This window comes from Sciurus carolinensis, chromosome 9, assembly GCF_902686445.1.
Source record: "Sciurus carolinensis chromosome 9, mSciCar1.2, whole genome shotgun sequence".
NCBI classification, from domain to species: domain Eukaryota; kingdom Metazoa; phylum Chordata; class Mammalia; order Rodentia; family Sciuridae; genus Sciurus; species Sciurus carolinensis.
The window spans coordinates 26,333,670-26,350,919 of record NC_062221.1 but is presented as its reverse complement, the minus strand read 5'-3'; the positions used below and the strand labels follow the sequence as shown (position 1 = coordinate 26,350,919).

The 17,250-nt window shown below is 51.0% G+C and overlaps 2 protein-coding genes across 10 annotated transcripts in view; both read left to right on the top strand.

Annotated features, from left to right (window-relative positions):
* The window catches only part of Tex264 (testis expressed 264, ER-phagy receptor), a 29,611-nt gene extending 27,655 nt beyond the window's left edge, over positions 1–1,956 (top strand). For all 7 annotated transcript variants that reach the window (XM_047565265.1, XM_047565271.1, XM_047565268.1 and 4 more), the window contains one exon: positions 1,372–1,956. In XM_047565265.1, coding sequence (XP_047421221.1) covers positions 1,372–1,655 — 284 coding nt within the window. In that variant the 3' untranslated portion in view covers positions 1,656–1,956. The remainder of the gene's footprint in view (positions 1–1,371) is intronic.
* Positions 1,957–4,705: 2,749 nt separating this feature from the next.
* Positions 4,706–15,999, top strand: Grm2 (glutamate metabotropic receptor 2). Of its 3 annotated transcripts, none has more exons than XM_047565185.1 (6): positions 4,718–4,796; positions 6,829–6,975; positions 9,265–10,102; positions 12,203–13,278; positions 14,886–15,066; positions 15,410–15,998. In XM_047565185.1, exons 1-6 carry the CDS (start codon positions 4,746–4,748, stop codon positions 15,481–15,483), a joined length of 2,367 nt encoding a protein of 788 aa, XP_047421141.1. In that variant the 5' UTR covers positions 4,718–4,745; the 3' UTR covers positions 15,484–15,998. The 3 variants fall into 3 exon arrangements, with proteins under 3 accessions (XP_047421140.1, XP_047421141.1, XP_047421142.1); XM_047565186.1 differs by lacking the exon at positions 4,718–4,796 and having other exon boundaries at positions 6,838–6,975; positions 9,265–9,463; positions 9,811–10,102; XM_047565184.1 differs by having other exon boundaries at positions 4,706–6,975; positions 15,410–15,999.
* The last annotated feature ends 1,251 nt before the right edge of the window (positions 16,000–17,250 follow it).

The following is a 17,250-nucleotide window of genomic DNA, read 5'->3' as shown; positions in this document are numbered from 1 at the left end:
GCTGGAGTTCGGTTTCAGGGTCAGAAGGAACCACCCATAACTCAAGGCTCAGCCTGGGCTCCCACTCCACTTTGCTCACATGCCTCCATGCTGGGAGCTGTACCAGGGGTCCCAGCAAAAGGAGAGCCCTGGGCTGGTGGTCTGGCACTTCCAAGGCTTACCACACATCCACCAGTAGGGCCCAAGAGGGAGTCCTCCCAATCCCAGCTGGAGTTCAAGGACAGCTCCAGGCCAGTTCAAATGATGCTAATTATTCCTTATTTGTGCCCAGTTCAGGTCTTTATCTGGAGACAGAAACTGGGAAGCTAGCTCACTCCTTACCTTCTATGATGTTTGACAGTATGTGAAGGGTGTCATATCAGTCTTCTTCCAAACTGGATTCCTGCACAGTATGCCTGAACTCTGTTCCTTCTTGCCATCTCCCAGCTTCATTCAGTGCTTCTGATCTGGGGAGATGAACTGAGGGGTTGCTCTTGGACAGGGCAGATGAAGAACCACTTACTCTGAGGATGTGTTGGGTGTGTAAAGAGCCAGTTAGGAGGACCCTGAGCCATCAGCCAGCTCAGCACTGTTTTGGGGCTCCCTAGCCACCAGCAAAAGTGCTCTCATGGTCCCTTTTTGCTACCTTGTAACACAGGAAGTACCAGTGTTTGGGGGTAAGGTTGGGTGGGTGAGGGTTCTTTTGGGTTGAGCCAGGCATAAGGGGAGAAAGTCCTTAAAATGCTTTGTCCTGGCACCCTCCTCCTTTGCAATGTGTTTCTCAAGATTCCTCCATCCATGTGACTCAGCCTTCTCAAGTGGGGATGCAACAAGGCCAGGGGTAAGGACCAGCTGATTTCCTGGATACAGCTGCTCCTTGGGGAGGCCTTCATGGGGGTGGGGCCTGGAGAGTAGACCTCTTCATCCATTCTTCCATCCTCATGCCTTACGGGCAGTGCTCTGTAGCTGACTGGACAAACTACTCTCCAGACCTGAAATGAGAGGTGGAGGGGATACTACTTGGGTTTCTTTGTTCTATACTCATCTCCTCACCCTAGGGCAGAGTGGCCCTTAATGGATGTAGGGGTGGAGGGTAGCAGGCTTTGTGGGAGTGCAGGGAGCTGAGGCTAATTCAGGGCAGGGAGAGGAGTGCACAGCCAGCTGCTCCCCTCTCCCACTCCCTCCCTTCCTGCTCTCCCTTAGTCCTGTCTCCAGCCCCAGTTAGGGCAGAGGGCAGCTAGAATGGGCCTCCTGGGCCAGGGTGGCTATATTATTCATGAGGGGACTGTGCACACTCAGTTGCTAAGCTGGTGCAGGTCCCTCCCTAGAGAAGGGAGTGGGGGGTGATGGTGGTGGTCCTGGTTAACCTGTTCTCTCTTGTCCTGGCCCTAGGAGCTGACACAATGAGTGACACGAGTTCTGTAAGCCTGGAGGTGAGCCCTGGCAGCCGGGAGACTTCAGCCACCACACTGTCCCCTGGGGCAAGCAGTCGTGGCTGGGATGATGGTGATAACCGTAGCGAGCACAGCTACAGCGAGTCAGGTGCCAGTGGCTCATCCTTTGAGGAACTGGACCTGGAGGGCGAGGGACCCTTGGGAGAGCCACGATTGGGCCCTGAGGCCAAGCCTCTGGGTCTATTTCGGGAGCCTACTACCCCTGAGAAGGATGAGGAATAACTCGCATCTGTACCCTCCTGTGGGTGCTATTGCTAAAGAACTGATCAGATTGTCTAACTCTCTTCCCTCTTTACCTCTCCAGCCCAGACTAGGCCTGGGGATGCCTGGGGGACCTGACTTCTACCCCAGGCCTCTAGTTATGCCTTCTTCTCACTGCCCTTTTGGCTCCCAGGGCCAAAGGAGCTAGGGACTGTTACCTGCACCAGTCTCTTGGGCTGCCGCCCCTGTTGTCTTTTTTCAGGCTCATATTGGAGCTTCCAGAATCCAAAATAAAGCAAATGATTTTCTTGTTTCACCTGGATTTGGGCTGTGGGCTTGTTTGTTCTATCTTGGGGAGACAGGCTAGGAGTGGGCAGGAGACTCCCAAGCCCAAGAGGAAGAAACACTGGAATTAGGGGAGGAGGGATATTGAAGGCCTCCACTCCTTGCTCTGTGGCCCCAGTGGACAGTCACTTCTGCATTTCAGCAGCCCTAGGTGCTTAACCAGGCTGCTGGAGAGAGAACCAGGCACAGAGTGCCCTTCAGGGCTCAGGAGTGGAGCTCAGGAGCTTGCATCCTGCCTTTGCTTCGGAAGGATGCCTTTGCGTCTGTGTCTTGAGTATTCCTGTGCTTATGCTGGGACCATCCCAACAGGTGATGCTGTCCCTGCTGCCAGTGCCTTTGAACCTGGGTGTGTGCATGTATACCACAGATAGGGTGTTCCTGGGTAAGTCTATGTCCAAGTGAGCATCAGAAAGGATGTGATTGTGACTGGGAGAGGCCATATATATATGGATGGCTATGTAGCTGTGTGTGTGTGGTACTGTGTTTTGTGTGTTTACCTGTATGTGGTTACATTATAGGCATGTGTGAGACTGGCTGGCTGACTGGAACTATCTCTAGGGGGGCTTTGTCTATATACAGTTCTCTCTGTGTGGCTATGTGTGTTTAGCTCTGCATGTGTGGTTATGTGTGTTCATGTGTAAAGCTTTATGTTTTACTATGTATTTGTGTGTAAGCTATGGATTTGTGCAACTCTAAGTCTCTTATAAGAACTGTGTATGTGGGCGTATCTGTGCATAGCTATTTGTAAGTGGCCATGTGTCCATACATATGTCCTGCTAAGGCTCTGTGTGCATGTGTGGCTGTGTCATTGTGTACACTGTATATATGTAACTATGTCCACATGTACTATGTGGGAGCATTGCATTTACTTTTGGGTTTTATCTACATGTACAACTTTATATTATAGTTGCATTGACCTATATAGTTATGTGTGTGGCCAGGTCCACTTGTACAGTTATATGTGTAAGGCTATGTGTATATCCTTGTCTGTGTACCCAGATGGTGGCCACAAGGCTGTGTGTTGCTGTTCCTGTGCTGCAGTGGGACAGTACAGCTCACGTGCTGCAGGCCATGTGATGGACTTCTTGGGCTGCTGCTCTTTGTAGCCATATCTGTAGAAAGCCCTGTGTCTTTTGTGAGGCTTTCTTGGTGAGTGGGCTGGATGTGTGGCTGGGATTGCTGTGCAGTTTCTCTCACCTCAGCACTCGCCTGCTGTCAACCTCTCTGCTACATGAACCCAGTCCATTGCTCACTTACCCCAGGGAACAGTCTTTTGGAGCCAACCAGAGGGTAAGAGCAGCCGGTGGCAGAACCAGAGCTGGAAGACTGCATGTCTGTCTCCCCAGCTTCGTCTGACAGCTCTGAACTCTTATTCTGCTGCTATTCACTTCATTCCCATTAGTGATCTTGTTTGCGTTTGGGTTTGGGTTTGATGTCTGTTTTCTTTCAAAGCTGTGTTCTTTCCAGAGCAATTGGGTATTGGGTTTGTGTGTGCAGGGAAATAGTTGTTCTTGTGATCCCCTCCCATATGCCGTACATATATATTGAGAGGAGGTGTTTATGCCTAAGGGCCCTGGGGCTTGCCATTTTCATCAGCACATAACTGACCTTGCTTCCACTACACCTGCAGAAGGAAGGGCAGTTGCCAGGGGAGTGTGTAGGGTTGTTGTGCCCTTTAGCACTTGTTAATGTATGTGCATGCTGGGGGCAGATAACACAGGTTCTGGACCTAGGGGTGCATCCTTCTCCCCAAATCCTTCAGCATAGCCAGGCAGTACACTATCCACCACTCCTACCCAGGGGTGCCCTTCCCCATCCTGCTGTGGGAGGGAAGAGTCAAGAGCATCTTCTCAAAGCTGTCCTCCCTCTGCTTGGGCTCCAGCTCTGGCTCCCTCCTACGCAGCAGCCAGTTCCAGAAGTCTTTCCTCAGCCCCCTCCCCTCTCAGATCCCCCTGCCAGCCCCAGCAGATTGCTCAGGGCTGACCTTAGTCCCTGGTCCTGAAGGCCCCGCCCCCGCCCCAGGTTGATATATCTTTACCATAAATGCCTTTTGTTCATGTAAATGGAGGGGAGTGGAGGGGTAGCAGCTTTAAAGGTCATTGACAGGAAGGAAGGGGTGGCCCCATCCTCTGACCTCCCCCTCCCCACAGTCTTCCTCTTAAATTACTCAAGCCCACTCTGACATGGGGCCTGGTATGTGATCTCAGCTTTCTCTGGATGAAAAGAATGGACGTGAGGACAGGGACAGACTTGCGCAACAGGCCAAGTGCTCCACCTACCTCACATGTGCCCCTTTACCTGTCCCCCACTGTCCGCTGGCAACCCTAGGGCCAGCTCCTCCTCCCTTACACATAGGAAAGCGTATCAGTTTGCTCATTCTCCGGCCTCAGTGACCTTTCCAATCCAGTGCCCCATGCCCTGTTCCCGCCGCTTGCTGGGACGCAGTCTGACTGCGGGGTGGAGCGGGTAGAGAGGCACCTAATCCAGCAGAGCAGGAGCGCCGGGGGATTCAGCACCATGCGGCGGACAGTTCCTGGTCCCGCGAAGAGCTGGAGTGGCTGGAGGTTTAGGGCGAGGAGTATTGGAGGGGTCTAAGGGAGGCGGAGGACAGACTGGGAGGGGGATACCCGGAGTGGGGAGGACCGGAGGAGGGACTGGGGGCGGGCCGGGCCCGGGGGCGGGGCGGGCCGCGATTGAAAGCGGCAGGGTGAGCTGGCGGAGAGCGCAGAACCAGCGAGCAAGCCAGCGAGCAGGAGCCGGAGCCCCATGCCCTTAGCTCCACTCCAATTCTCTCCCTGCTGGAGCTGGGCGCGCCAGGTAGGGTGAGCCTGTGGTGCCGCGGCTGCTGCCGACCTTTTTAGCCCTGACCCCACATCCTGGCATCCCCGGGTCCTCGAGTTCTGGGGCACCCAGGCCGGAGCGTCCAGACATCGCTCTCTGGGAGCTGCGGGAAGCGGGAAGACAGCCCCCCGCGTCCCGCCTTTCTTCCCCAGAAAACGCACGCCCTGCATCCCACTCCTCGATTTCTCCTGTTCCAATGTCCTCTGATTCTTCTTTCTGTCTGTGCCTCCGTCTTTGTCTCAGCCTTTTGGACTCTCTGGCCTCCTGGCTCCCCGACTCCAGGGTTCTATCCCCTTCCTGCCTGTGTGTTTCCCTTTGAGCCTCCCCTGTTGCTCAACCCTTATTTGCGTTCCTTCCCATCAGTGTTGGTCTTCATCCCGGCTTCTCTCCTTTCCCGGTTGAATTGATTCTTTCCGATTCGCATGGGATCCCAGTCCCCCTGGCCTGGTACCAGTGGAAGATTAGCTCTGAAGAAATGAGGCACAAGTGAGGAGCTGCAGTCTCTGTAGCCAAGACATGAGGTCCTTAAACTAATTGCTGTGTGCTTCATCCTCAGTTTCCTTTCCTGTTCTGAGAAAAGATATATGCCACTCTTCCAGCCTTTTAAAGCAAGCATGATTTTAAGAGCCTGTGTGGGATGGGTGTTTGGGAAGGCTACTGGGGTACAGATGATATGAGAGTGGAAGACAGAGGAAGGGGTCTTTAAAGGCTAGCCTCAGGGTGGACAGGCCCCTAGATCTGAGAATGGGGAGGCCTGGAAATGGTGACTTTCTCTGCTGGGTTTGAAGTGAAGAGAAAACAGAGGCAAAAAAGTCTCAAACAGAGAGCTAGGGAGTCCAGAACTGATAACACTGGAGATTCTGATCAGTTGAATTGTCCCCCAACCTATGACACAAATGTACTTTCATATGTACTTGTCCTGCTCATTTAGGACCTATGGTCACTTTGATGCCTTCCCTGGGGAGTCTCTCTACCTGGCCATCTCATTCAGGGCCTATGGTCTCCATTCCTTTCTCAGTCAGGTAACTGTAGAAATGACCTTTTAAGAACCAGAGGCTAGCACCCTTGGGTGTTCATCTGGACTCCATTCTCACTAGGATTGGAGATTATCACTTACTCTTTCCTGGTGGGTCTTCAGAAGCAGTCTCTGAAAATCTGAGCCTCAGGATGGGGAATGGCTCCCTGAGTTTGTAACTTTGGCATGGCCTCTACTGCAAAGGTATTGACCTTGTGTAGAGTCTTGGACACCCTTTAATTTATAGAGGACTTGGCATTGGTTGGGTTCTTCTGTCCTCTGCCTGGGCCTCCACTCCCTGTCTCTTTTCTCCTTCTGCTTGATAGGGGTACAAGGCCCATATTCAGCCTAAATCAGAGCAAGGTTGAGTGAGAGACTCAGGGAGGTATCCCAGGAGCTTCTCAGACTAATTAGTTACACCACCCTCTTCCCTGAGTTCCTGGGAACAAATGTGAGGAAGAGCAGAGTCAGAAGGGGAAAAGGGGAAAAAAGAGGGAATCACTTTCAGGTTCTGCTTTTCCCTTTCTGTTTGTCTGTCTCTCTATTTCTCTGCAGGAGCTGGGTCCCTTCTCATCTCTCTTCCTGTCTGTCCTTTCCTGGTCCCTTTTTCCTCCTCCCTTTGCCTTTGCTGCTTCTACCCTCATCCCCTGGAGACCGGGTCTGCTGGACCTATCCATCCCCTTTGGAACCATGGGATCACTGCTTGGGCTCCTGGCACTGCTGCTGCTGTGTGGTACTGTGGCTGAGGGCCCAGCCAAGAAGGTGCTGACCCTGGAGGGGGACCTGGTGCTGGGTGGGCTGTTCCCAGTGCACCAGAAGGGTGGCCCAGCAGAGGAGTGTGGTCCTGTCAATGAGCATCGTGGCATCCAGCGCCTGGAGGCCATGCTTTTCGCGCTGGACCGTATCAACCGTGACCCCCACCTGCTGCCTGGGGTGCGTCTGGGTGCACACATCCTCGACAGCTGTTCAAAGGACACGCATGCCCTGGAGCAGGCACTGGACTTCGTGCGTGCCTCACTCAGCCGAGGTTCTGATGGTTCCCGCCATATCTGCCCTGATGGCTCTTATGCTACCCATGGTGATGCTCCCACTGCCATTACTGGTGTCATTGGCGGTTCCTACAGTGACGTTTCCATCCAGGTACGTGGAGGCCACCCAAATGGGGGCTGAGGAAGGAGACTGGAGGTGGCGACCCAGAATTCCTGCTGAGCATAGGCTCCTGTACTGCCCTGCCTGGAAAGAGGGACCAGCAGCTTTTTTAAGTAGCTTTTTATAGCAGACTAAGAGAATGCCCTGTCACATAATGGGGTTAACTTCTAGAGATTGTGTAAGAGAAACTCCCTTAAAGGAAAAAACAAACGAAAAGGGAAACACAGCACACTTCACACACATGCGAGTGTGTGTACGCGCACACACACACACACACACATGCACATACACATTGTGATGTGATGATGTTAAACAACCTGAGAGGCTATGCCTCTGGAGTCAGTCTGTGGGCTTAAACTCTGGCTCCCCCACATGCTAACTGCATGACTCTAAGTAGTTTTTTTCCCCCTGTTTCTTACTTTTCTCATAAAATGGAATTCATAGCTGGATGTGGTGGAGCATGCCTATAATCCCAGCAACTTGGGAGGCTCAGGCAGGATGAGGGCAGGTTTGAGGCAGGCCTGGGCAATTAAGTGAGACCCTGTTTCAAAATAAAAAAGTGCTGGGGATGTTGCTCAGTGGTAGTGCCTAGCATGTATGAAACCCTGGATTCTATTCCCAATTCCCAGTACAATACAATGGGATTCATAATACTTTCTACTTTTGGGTTTCTAGTGAAAATTTCATGAGCAAAGTGTGTATCAGAGGGCCTGGAAAGTCTCAGCTGCTATTGTTAACGAATTTTATAGATGAGGAAACAGGCAGAGAGAGAGAGAGAGAGAGAGATATCACAAGCCAAGGTGGTGACAAAGGGGAGATGTGAAGTTAGTGCTCTTGGCCCAGTTTTTCAAGACCCTCTCTTTCTGGATTGGAGAAAGGTGGGCAGACAGAACCCAGGAGAGGCCAGGGAAGAGAAACAAGATGGGTAACCAGGAGGAAGAAAAACAATGTGTGTGGGAATAAGAGATAGGGTACCCTAAGGTCTTAGGGGGTGAAGGATTTGTGGAAATAATGGGAGAGAACATTCCCCACCCCTGCCCCTGCCCTGCCCTCTCACAAGGGGTCAGCACAAGGTGCATTGTTGCTCGGCTTCAGCAGAGGTTGCTGGCCCAGCTAACTTCCCTTTGCTGCTCCCTGGACTATCTCCTGGGCACACCTAGTTAATTTGACCCAGTGGAATCCTCCTTCTTCCTGACTGGGTCCCATCTCTTGCCTTGTGTAGGCTGTTGGAAGATAAGGCCAGAACTGGGATCCTGGTTGGGGACCATAAGAGAGCCTTGGCTATGACTTCAACTTCCTTTAGGAGACCAGTAGAGGGCATTGCTATTGGACCCCTGACCTGTAACACTTATTTAGGAAATATGAAGGAAAACCAGGAACTATCAGGTAGTTCCTGAAGCAGGAACCATCTAGTGGTCCTGCTAGTCCCAGCTAGTAGGGGTAGCTAGGTGGTAGTTTGGTCAAGTATGAATGTGCCAGTATCTACAGCTGCAGCCCTGACTAGGGACAGGGATGGGTGGGCATCCTCATACCTGTTGATGTCTTCATTAGGAGCCTCTGAAGTGCTTTCCCAGCCCCCTTTACACAGTTCTTGTCAGGACCCCATGCATTTATTTCCAGGAGCCAGGTTACCTCCTTCCCCTCCCAGGCTGCCAACCTCCTGTAGCAGGGCCCACACCTCAGCATTCCTGCCTCTTCTTTTGCCCATATCCCTATCAGCTTCCATATGCCAGGCACTGTGGTGTCTGTGCAGTATCATTTTTATCTGTTCAGCAGCTGTGAAAGTATGAGAAACTGAGGCTCAAGGTGCAGCTAAATGCCAATCTTTCTTGGGTCCCCTGCCTTGCATCTGGTTCAGGTGTGACTCAGGACCCTGGGGCCTTGCCCTGGGTCTTCTCCCTCAGCCCTTCGGAAGGGACAGAAACTCCCCACTCCTAGGCTGAAGACTCATCAAATTAAGATTTGATTACAGGTACACCTGTAATCCCAACAACTTGGACTCTGAGACTGACATAGGAGAATGGCAAGTTTGAGGCTAGCTTCAGTAACAAGTCCTATCTCAAACAATAAAAAGGACTGGAGATGTAGTTTGATGGTAAAGCACCCTGAGTTCAGTCCCCAATATCACACACATACAAAAATTAAGATTTGGCCTTTTGAGAGAGGGAAACTTTAGGGCTATCCTGCGGGGACGGTTGATTGCTAGATGTGGGGAATGCTTTGTCTCTAGTGCTCACTTGACCTGTTCTCTTATCTGTGCCTTCTCTACCCCTCCCCTAGGTGGCCAACCTTCTGCGGCTATTTCAAATCCCACAGATCAGCTATGCCTCCACCAGCGCCAAGCTGAGTGACAAGTCCCGTTATGACTACTTTGCCCGCACAGTTCCCCCTGATTTTTTCCAAGCCAAGGCCATGGCTGAAATTCTCCGCTTCTTCAACTGGACCTATGTGTCCACTGTGGCATCCGAGGGTGACTATGGTGAGACAGGCATTGAGGCCTTTGAGCTAGAGGCTCGTGCTCGCAACATCTGTGTGGCCACCTCAGAGAAGGTGGGCCGTGCCATGAGCCGTGCAGCTTTTGAGGGTGTGGTGCGAGCACTGCTGCAGAAGCCCAGTGCCCGTGTGGCTGTCCTGTTCACCCGTTCAGAGGATGCCCGAGAGCTGCTTGCTGCCACCCAGCGCCTCAATGCTAGCTTCACCTGGGTAGCCAGTGATGGCTGGGGGGCCCTGGAGAGTGTGGTGGCAGGCAGTGAGGGGGCTGCTGAGGGTGCCATCACCATCGAGCTGGCCTCCTACCCTATCAGTGACTTTGCCTCCTACTTCCAGAGCCTGGACCCCTGGAACAACAGCCGGAACCCCTGGTTCCGTGAGTTCTGGGAGCAGAGGTTCCACTGCAGCCTCCGGCAGCGAGATTGTGCAGCCCACTCTCTGCGGGCTGTGCCCTTTGAGCAGGAGTCCAAGATCATGTTTGTGGTCAATGCAGTGTATGCCATGGCCCACGCACTGCACAACATGCACCGTGCCCTCTGCCCTAATACCACCCACCTCTGTGATGCAATGCGGCCTGTCAATGGGCGCCGTCTCTACAAGGACTTCGTACTCAATGTCAAGTTCGATGGTAATATTGTTGGCTAGAGTCCATCAACTTGATGGCTCTCAGAGGAAGAGGGGAAACAGGTTTTCATGTTCCATTACTTGACTGAGAAAACAGTGTAGCACAAGTAAAGAGCTATCCCAGGGGGCTGGTGTCAGAGCCAGGACAAGGGTTACTAGGCAGAGGGGACTAGAACTGGAGCCTGGACTGAGGTTTCACTTCTTTTCTTTTTTCTTTTTGTAGCTCTGGGAATTGAACCCAGGGCCTCCTATATGCTAGGCAAGCATTCCACTGAGATACAACCCCAGCCCTCTTTATTGTTTGGTTTTAGACAGGGTCTCACTAAGTTGCCCAAGCTGGCCTTCAATTTGTGATCCTTGTAGCTCAACCTTCCAAGTAGTTGGGGTTACAGGTGTGTGCTGCCACTTCTGGCTTGCTGAGGTTCAACTTCCTGGGACCCTTCAAAAGAAGACCTCCGTCCTGGTCCTGCTACTTTGAAGGTCTTTGGCTCCTGCTTGGGTCTTGCCCTGCCTCCTAACTCCTTTATCTTGCTTGGGGTGAAAACCAGGGGATTCCAAATTCATTCTTAGATAGCAGGGAGAGTCTGAATCAGGGTGAATTGAGGGTGAACATCAAAATGATGCTCAATTTAGGGAAAACTTCTATTCCTAATCTTGATTTGCCATCCAAAATGGTCCAAATGTCTTCAAATAAAAAGTTAAAATGCTTGTTTTAAGAACAATGAGAATCATTTAGAATCATCACCAGATTTCAGGAAGAATCATCCTGGGAGCAGTGAGAGAAGCTGCCAGAACTGACCTGGCTTGGAAGCCATGGCCGGGGTTAAGAGCAAGAGTATAGTCATCCTCAGTATCCATGGGGGACTGTTTCTAGGATCCCCATGGATACCAAAGTCTGGGATTGTTTATCCCTTGTATAAAATTGTGTAGTATTTGCATATAACCTATCCCTGTCTTCGTGTATAGTTTAAAATATCTCTCAATTACTTATAATACTGAATACAATGTAAATGCTATATAAATAGTTGTTATACTATATTGTTTTAGGAATAACAATAACAAAAAATAAGTCTGTACATATTAGGTACATCATAGGACTGATTTAAAAAATATATTTTTTTATTCTGAGTTGGTTGACTGTGCAACTGTGGGACCTGTGCCAACTACAATTTCAATCAGATTGACATTCAGAGTTGTGATAGAATGAGAGTAGAGGTTAGAGTTAGAATGTGGGGTCTGATTGAGTTGAGGTCAGAGGAAGGCTATATTCAGCCTGCTGGACTTGGGTAGAGTTATGGTTGGGCTTGAAATGGATTTTGAGAACTTTGACATGGGCTGGAAAAAGTAAGAGCTTGGGGGTCTTGGGTTTGAATTCAAGCTGAACAATTCACTCATGGAGCCTTCAGAATGTCATCTGTTTTCTTGAACCCTGATTTCTTACTGGCATCAGGAAAGGTGTAGTCCTGACTCTGGAGCCTGGTTGAGTGATGTAAGGTTCACAGGGGATGGAGTGGGGGTGGAGAGTGGCAGTGACCTTCTGTGAAGGGAGCTGGTTGCAGATGACACTGAGGTTGGAATTCTGTTTGCACTGGGGTCTTGTTAGGGTTGGTGGGGGATGGAGCTGAGGTTATTGGTAGGATTAGTGGGACCTGGATTGTACCTGAGGCTGGCTTAGCTTTGGGTTCTCTGAGTTAAGTTTGAGGAGGGGGCCATGTTGTAATAAAGTTGGGGTTTGGGACCTGGATTGAAAGGTGTCTGAGACTAGGTCTGAGTTTGGATTTGGCAAGTCCTGGTTGGGGATTGGTACAGGCATTAGATTTGTGGAAATCACTTGGCTTTAAAGCTGGGGTTTGCCTTTGGAGTTTAGGATTTGGAGAAGACTAAGGTTTGATGCTGGAATTTAGGGGTTAGAATTTGTTGTAACCTCTCAGAAAAATGAAAAATGTCTGGGGTCAAGATGGGCTTTATAGTGTTGGAGTGAGGATTGGAAGAGCTAGTGATAACCTTAGCTTTGGGGTTTGGGATGCATGTGAGGGTGAGGGTTGAGTTTCCACCAGGGTAACCCACTGGTCCAACCTTTTCTTCCTTCCCTTCCCCATCTCAGCCCCCTTCCGCCCAGCTGACACTCACAATGAGGTCCGCTTCGACCGATTTGGTGATGGTATTGGCCGCTACAACATCTTCACCTATCTGCGGGCAGGCAATGGCCGCTATCGTTACCAGAAGGTGGGCTACTGGGCAGAAGGCCTGACTCTGGACACTAGCCTCATCCCATGGGCCTCGCCTTCCACTGGACCCCTGCCTGCCTCTCGTTGCAGTGAGCCGTGCCTTCAGAATGAGGTGAAGAGCATGCAGCCGGGTGAAGTCTGCTGCTGGCTCTGTATTCCCTGCCAGCCCTATGAGTACCGGTTGGATGAGTTCACCTGCGCCGACTGCGGTCTGGGCTACTGGCCGAATGCCAGCCTGACTGGCTGCTTTGAGCTGCCCCAGGAGTACATCCACTGGGGTGATGCTTGGGCAGTGGGACCTGTCACCATTGCCTGCCTCGGTGCCCTGGCCACCCTCTTTGTGCTGGGTGTCTTTGTGCGGCACAATGCCACTCCTGTGGTCAAGGCCTCGGGTCGGGAGCTCTGCTACATCCTGTTGGGTGGTGTTTTCCTCTGCTACTGCATGACCTTCATCTTCATTGCCAAGCCATCCACAGCTGTGTGCACCTTACGGCGCCTTGGTTTGGGCACTGCCTTCTCTGTCTGCTACTCAGCCCTGCTCACCAAGACTAACCGCATTGCACGCATCTTCGGTGGGGCCCGGGAGGGGGCCCAGCGACCACGCTTTATCAGTCCTGCCTCACAGGTCGCCATCTGCCTGGCACTTATCTCAGGCCAGCTGCTCGTTGTGGCTGCCTGGCTGGTGGTGGAAGCACCAGGCACAGGCAAAGAGACAGCCCCTGAACGGAGGGAGGTGGTGACACTGCGCTGTAACCACCGTGATGCAAGCATGCTGGGCTCTCTGGCGTACAACGTGCTCCTCATAGCGCTCTGCACGCTCTATGCCTTCAAGACCCGCAAGTGCCCTGAAAATTTCAATGAAGCAAAGTTCATTGGCTTCACTATGTACACCACGTGCATCATCTGGCTGGCATTCCTGCCCATCTTCTATGTCACCTCCAGTGACTATCGGGTGAGCTGCCTGCTGCAGAGGGGGTAGGGAATGGGACACTGGACTCTTGGATTCCTGGTATTTCATTTCATCTCTTGATAATTGATGTGCCATGAAGTTATATGATCACTCAGGACCCCTCAGCTTGTGTGGACCCCAGGGAAGGTAAAGGGCTGAATAGGAACTGGGGAAATATCCAGAGAGGTGGGGAACTCATGTTAGAGATAAGAGATGTCAGCCAGCCTTGGCAGCACACACCTGTAATCCCAGTGGCTTGAGAGACTGAGGCAGGAAGATCCTGAGTTCAAAGCCAGCCTCAGCAACTTAGAGAGGTCCCGAAGCAACTCGGTGAGACCCTGTCTCTGAATTATATATACAATATACATATATATGATCAAGGCCTTGGGTCAGACCACATATGTATATGACTGGAGATGTGGCTCAGTGGTTAAGCACCCCTAGGTTCAATCCCTGGTACCAAAAAGAAAAAAAAAGATGTCAGCCCTAACTTGGGAGGAGATGGGTTGCAGAAATATGTTCCGGAGACTTAAGGGTTTCACTGGAGAGGAGGTCTACAGGTGAAAGGAAGGCAGGAAAGATGAAGCAAAGAGGGTAGGGGGAATGTAGGGTGTAGGGTTGAGAAAGGTAAATCAGGTGAAAACTGTATTCCAGTTGGTGACTTCCAGACAAATTTGGTTTCATCTGGCACTGTCTAAATGGGTGTCCTCAGCTCCAAGGGGTGATGACTACTTTAAATGGGATGATCAGAAAAGGCTTCTCTGAGGAGGTGACAGGTGAGCTGGCCTCTGAATGATAAGAAGATCATCTTGGTTAATCTTCATGACTCTGGATTAAGCTCCACGGCTCTCCCATTTTACTGACAAGGAAACAGAGACTCAGAGGGTCAATCCTGTGCCCAAGGTCACTTAACTTGAGAATGCAGTGCAGGGTCTGAACCGACAATCTTAATAATTAAAGGAGCAGGAAAACTGTGGCAAACATCCTGGCAAAGATCCTTTCCCCAGGACACATGTGGTGGTACAGTGCTGGGAACCAGGGACCGCTGGGCTTGGCTGCTCTGCTTGCACCTATTTGGCCACCTGCTTGGAGGCTAAGGTTGAGGAGGGATTCTGCTCTGACTCAGCCTGAATTTGCATATAATTTGCATATAATTTGCATTTTCATGCCAGTCATAGCTAAGGATACACCCGGGGCATACAAATACACAGTAGCCAACCATGCATGCGTATACACTCTTGTATACACACAAACACACATCCCTGCACATATACACACATATACATGCACACACATTTTTACACATCCTGGTACATCTGGCACGCACACACATTTCCCTGCCTACATACAGTCCATATGCATACATCCTACGCCCCACAAACACTTGTACACATACAGACTTGTACCCTCACTACTGCACATACATACATCCACACAGACATGCAGTGGTGTGCATGCTAGCTCCCCCTCCACACATGCATATGCCCACCAAGGTCCAGTGGATGCCTACTTTCTCTTCCACATCCTGGGAAGGTGGTCCTGGGGCCAGGGCCAGGCCTTTGGGACAGACATCCTTGACCTGTGCCTGTTTCTCCACCCAACCCCTGCAGGTACAGACTACTACCATGTGCGTGTCGGTCAGCCTCAGTGGCTCTGTGGTGCTTGGCTGCCTCTTCGCACCCAAGCTACACATCATCCTCTTCCAGCCGCAGAAAAATGTGGTTAGTCATCGGGCACCCACCAGCCGCTTCGGCAGTGCTGCCACCAGGGCCAGCTCCAGCCCTGGCCAAGGTCAGCATCTTTTTTTTTTTTTTTTTTCCGGTACTGGGGATCGAACCCAGGGACTTGTGCTTGCAAGGCAAGCAGTCTACCAACTGAGCTATCTCCCCAGCCCCCAAGGTCAGCATCTTAAGCACCCTTTCCTACCTGGATTCCCCCTCCCAAGTGGGCTCCTCGGGTGTGGTCTACTCCCCATGTTGCTGAGATTCCTTGCTGGGTATGGGGTACCCTCAAGATGACACTTAACACAAGAGGGTGGCAGGGGTCATGCTTCCCTCCACAGCTCTACTTTCCTTGCTTGCCACTTTCTATGGAGGATTCAGATCATCCCCAACTTCTGGCTTTCTTTCCCTAGGGTCTGGCTCACAGTTTGTCCCTACTGTTTGCAATGGCCGTGAGGTGGTGGACTCAACAACGTCATCGCTTTGAAGACCCTACACTCCTACTCAGATATGGCTGATACCTGGAACCCAGTGCAGATCATGTCCTTGACCAGGAGGAAATTGGCTGGAGCAGCACAATAATACCCATCCCATGTCCACCCCCAAAGTAACTTACCCACCTGCTTGTCCCAACCCTTCAGATTCAGAAGTCAGCGTTCTTGACCAGGGGGCCTTTGCAATGACCACCACAGCCACCTTGTAGCTGTGTCCTCTGCTTGCCAGGTCCAGGGCTCAGACGGGAGAGAGCCAGGATTTATTGTGCCCTGGCATAGGGGTTGACTGAGGATTGTAGATCCCAATCCCCAATCAGCAAAGGTGCTTCCAGCCCAGCTCCTCTTCCCTCCTAGGGCCTTTTTAATTTTTTATATGTTACTCTGGGATGGGCAGGGTGGTTGTTTTGGGAGTTTTCCCTCTCTCTGAACGGTAGTTTGTCCTGTGGTTTATTTTGTATTATCTGTAAATAAAGTGTCTTTATTTAAAAAAAAAAGAAGAAGAATCACTCTTAAACCTTGACCCACAGAAGTCCCATCCCGTCTTCCCAGCTTTCCAGTCTCCTTATTCTGCTAGTTTTTGTCACTCTCCTCTGTGCCTGATGCTAGGATCTGGAAGCCACTAAGACAAACCCAGCCCTATCTTTGGGGAGATTGAAAACAAATAAACCATTCTTGTTTTAAAGGACCCACCACAGACTAGCTAAGACACTACTGGTGTGAGGGCAGGATGGTGTGGAGTGACTGTGACCCCTGGGGAGCAGCATTCATTTCCATGGCTAGCTACCTGGCACTTAGAGGAGCCACTGATGAGTTCAGAGTCAGGCTGAGTGCTTGGTACGGAGGCAACCAAGAAGCATGGGATTGAATATCACCTGTTCATTTGGCACATCCAAAGCCAAAAAGAGCAAGTGAAGAGGGGGCAGATGAAGCAGGGAGGGTGGAAGCTGGGCAGTTTGGAGAGCTGTCTACTGCTGGGCGTGGCAGGAAGTCAGGAAAGGGTCCTGGCTCCAGAGTCTGGAGGGCTTCTGGCCCCAGGATTGTAGTGGAGTCCTTAGACATCCTCTGGGTTCTCTATTTGGGGAACACCAGCAGAGGGCGCCAAGGCCCAGCCTAGGCCACATGGCTCATGGTAGGCAATGACTGCCTTCATGTGACCTAGAGGGCACTGAACCGAAAGAAGATGGCAGTTTCAGGAGGGTCTGTAGTAGCTCAGAAGAACAAGGTCCTGTGTTAGGGGATGGGCAGGCCAGGGACATTTTTTTTGTTTCTAGTGGCCTTATTTGCAAGCTGATGAAACTGGAAATTGAAAAAATGGAAACAAAATAATTGTAGGAATGGCTTCTTCTCCTCAGTCAATATCCGAAATGTAAGAATGACAAATGTAGAACACTCAATTAACTCTGAAGACCATAAACAGCAAATTTTTTTTTGGTATTGATATGTCTTACAAAATATTTGGGACATACCTTATATGAAAAGTTTTTGTTTACCTGACATTCATATTTAACTGTGCATCCTGTATTTTCACCTGCTAATTTAGGCAATCCTATTAGGGTGGTCTTTATTCTAGCTTCCTGGCCTCTTATAACCCAGACCTGGGTGCAGTTCCCAGGATCTGGTCACCAGGGTGCTACACCTCCTGGCATCTGTAGTTCCCTGCTTCTATGTGGCCTTTTTGGGGTCTTCCTACCATCTTGGACTCAGGCAATGTTTGCCTATCATCCCCCACCCCTAGAAGCTCTGAGGTTCTGATTCCTTGC

What these genes read in the sequence shown, in the direction of transcription:
- Grm2 (XM_047565184.1), top strand. Translation starts at nt 6,526, where the DNA reads ATGGGATCACTGCTTGGGCTCCTGGCACTGCTGCTGCTGTGTGGTACT. An exon ending in TCACCTCCAGTGACTATCGG is followed by an intron (nt 13,279 to 14,885) that starts GTGAGCTGCCTG and finishes CAACCCCTGCAG; the next exon opens with GTACAGACTACTACCATGTG. An exon ending in CAGCTCCAGCCCTGGCCAAG is followed by an intron (nt 15,067 to 15,409) that starts GTCAGCATCTTT and finishes TTCTTTCCCTAG; the next exon opens with GGTCTGGCTCACAGTTTGTC.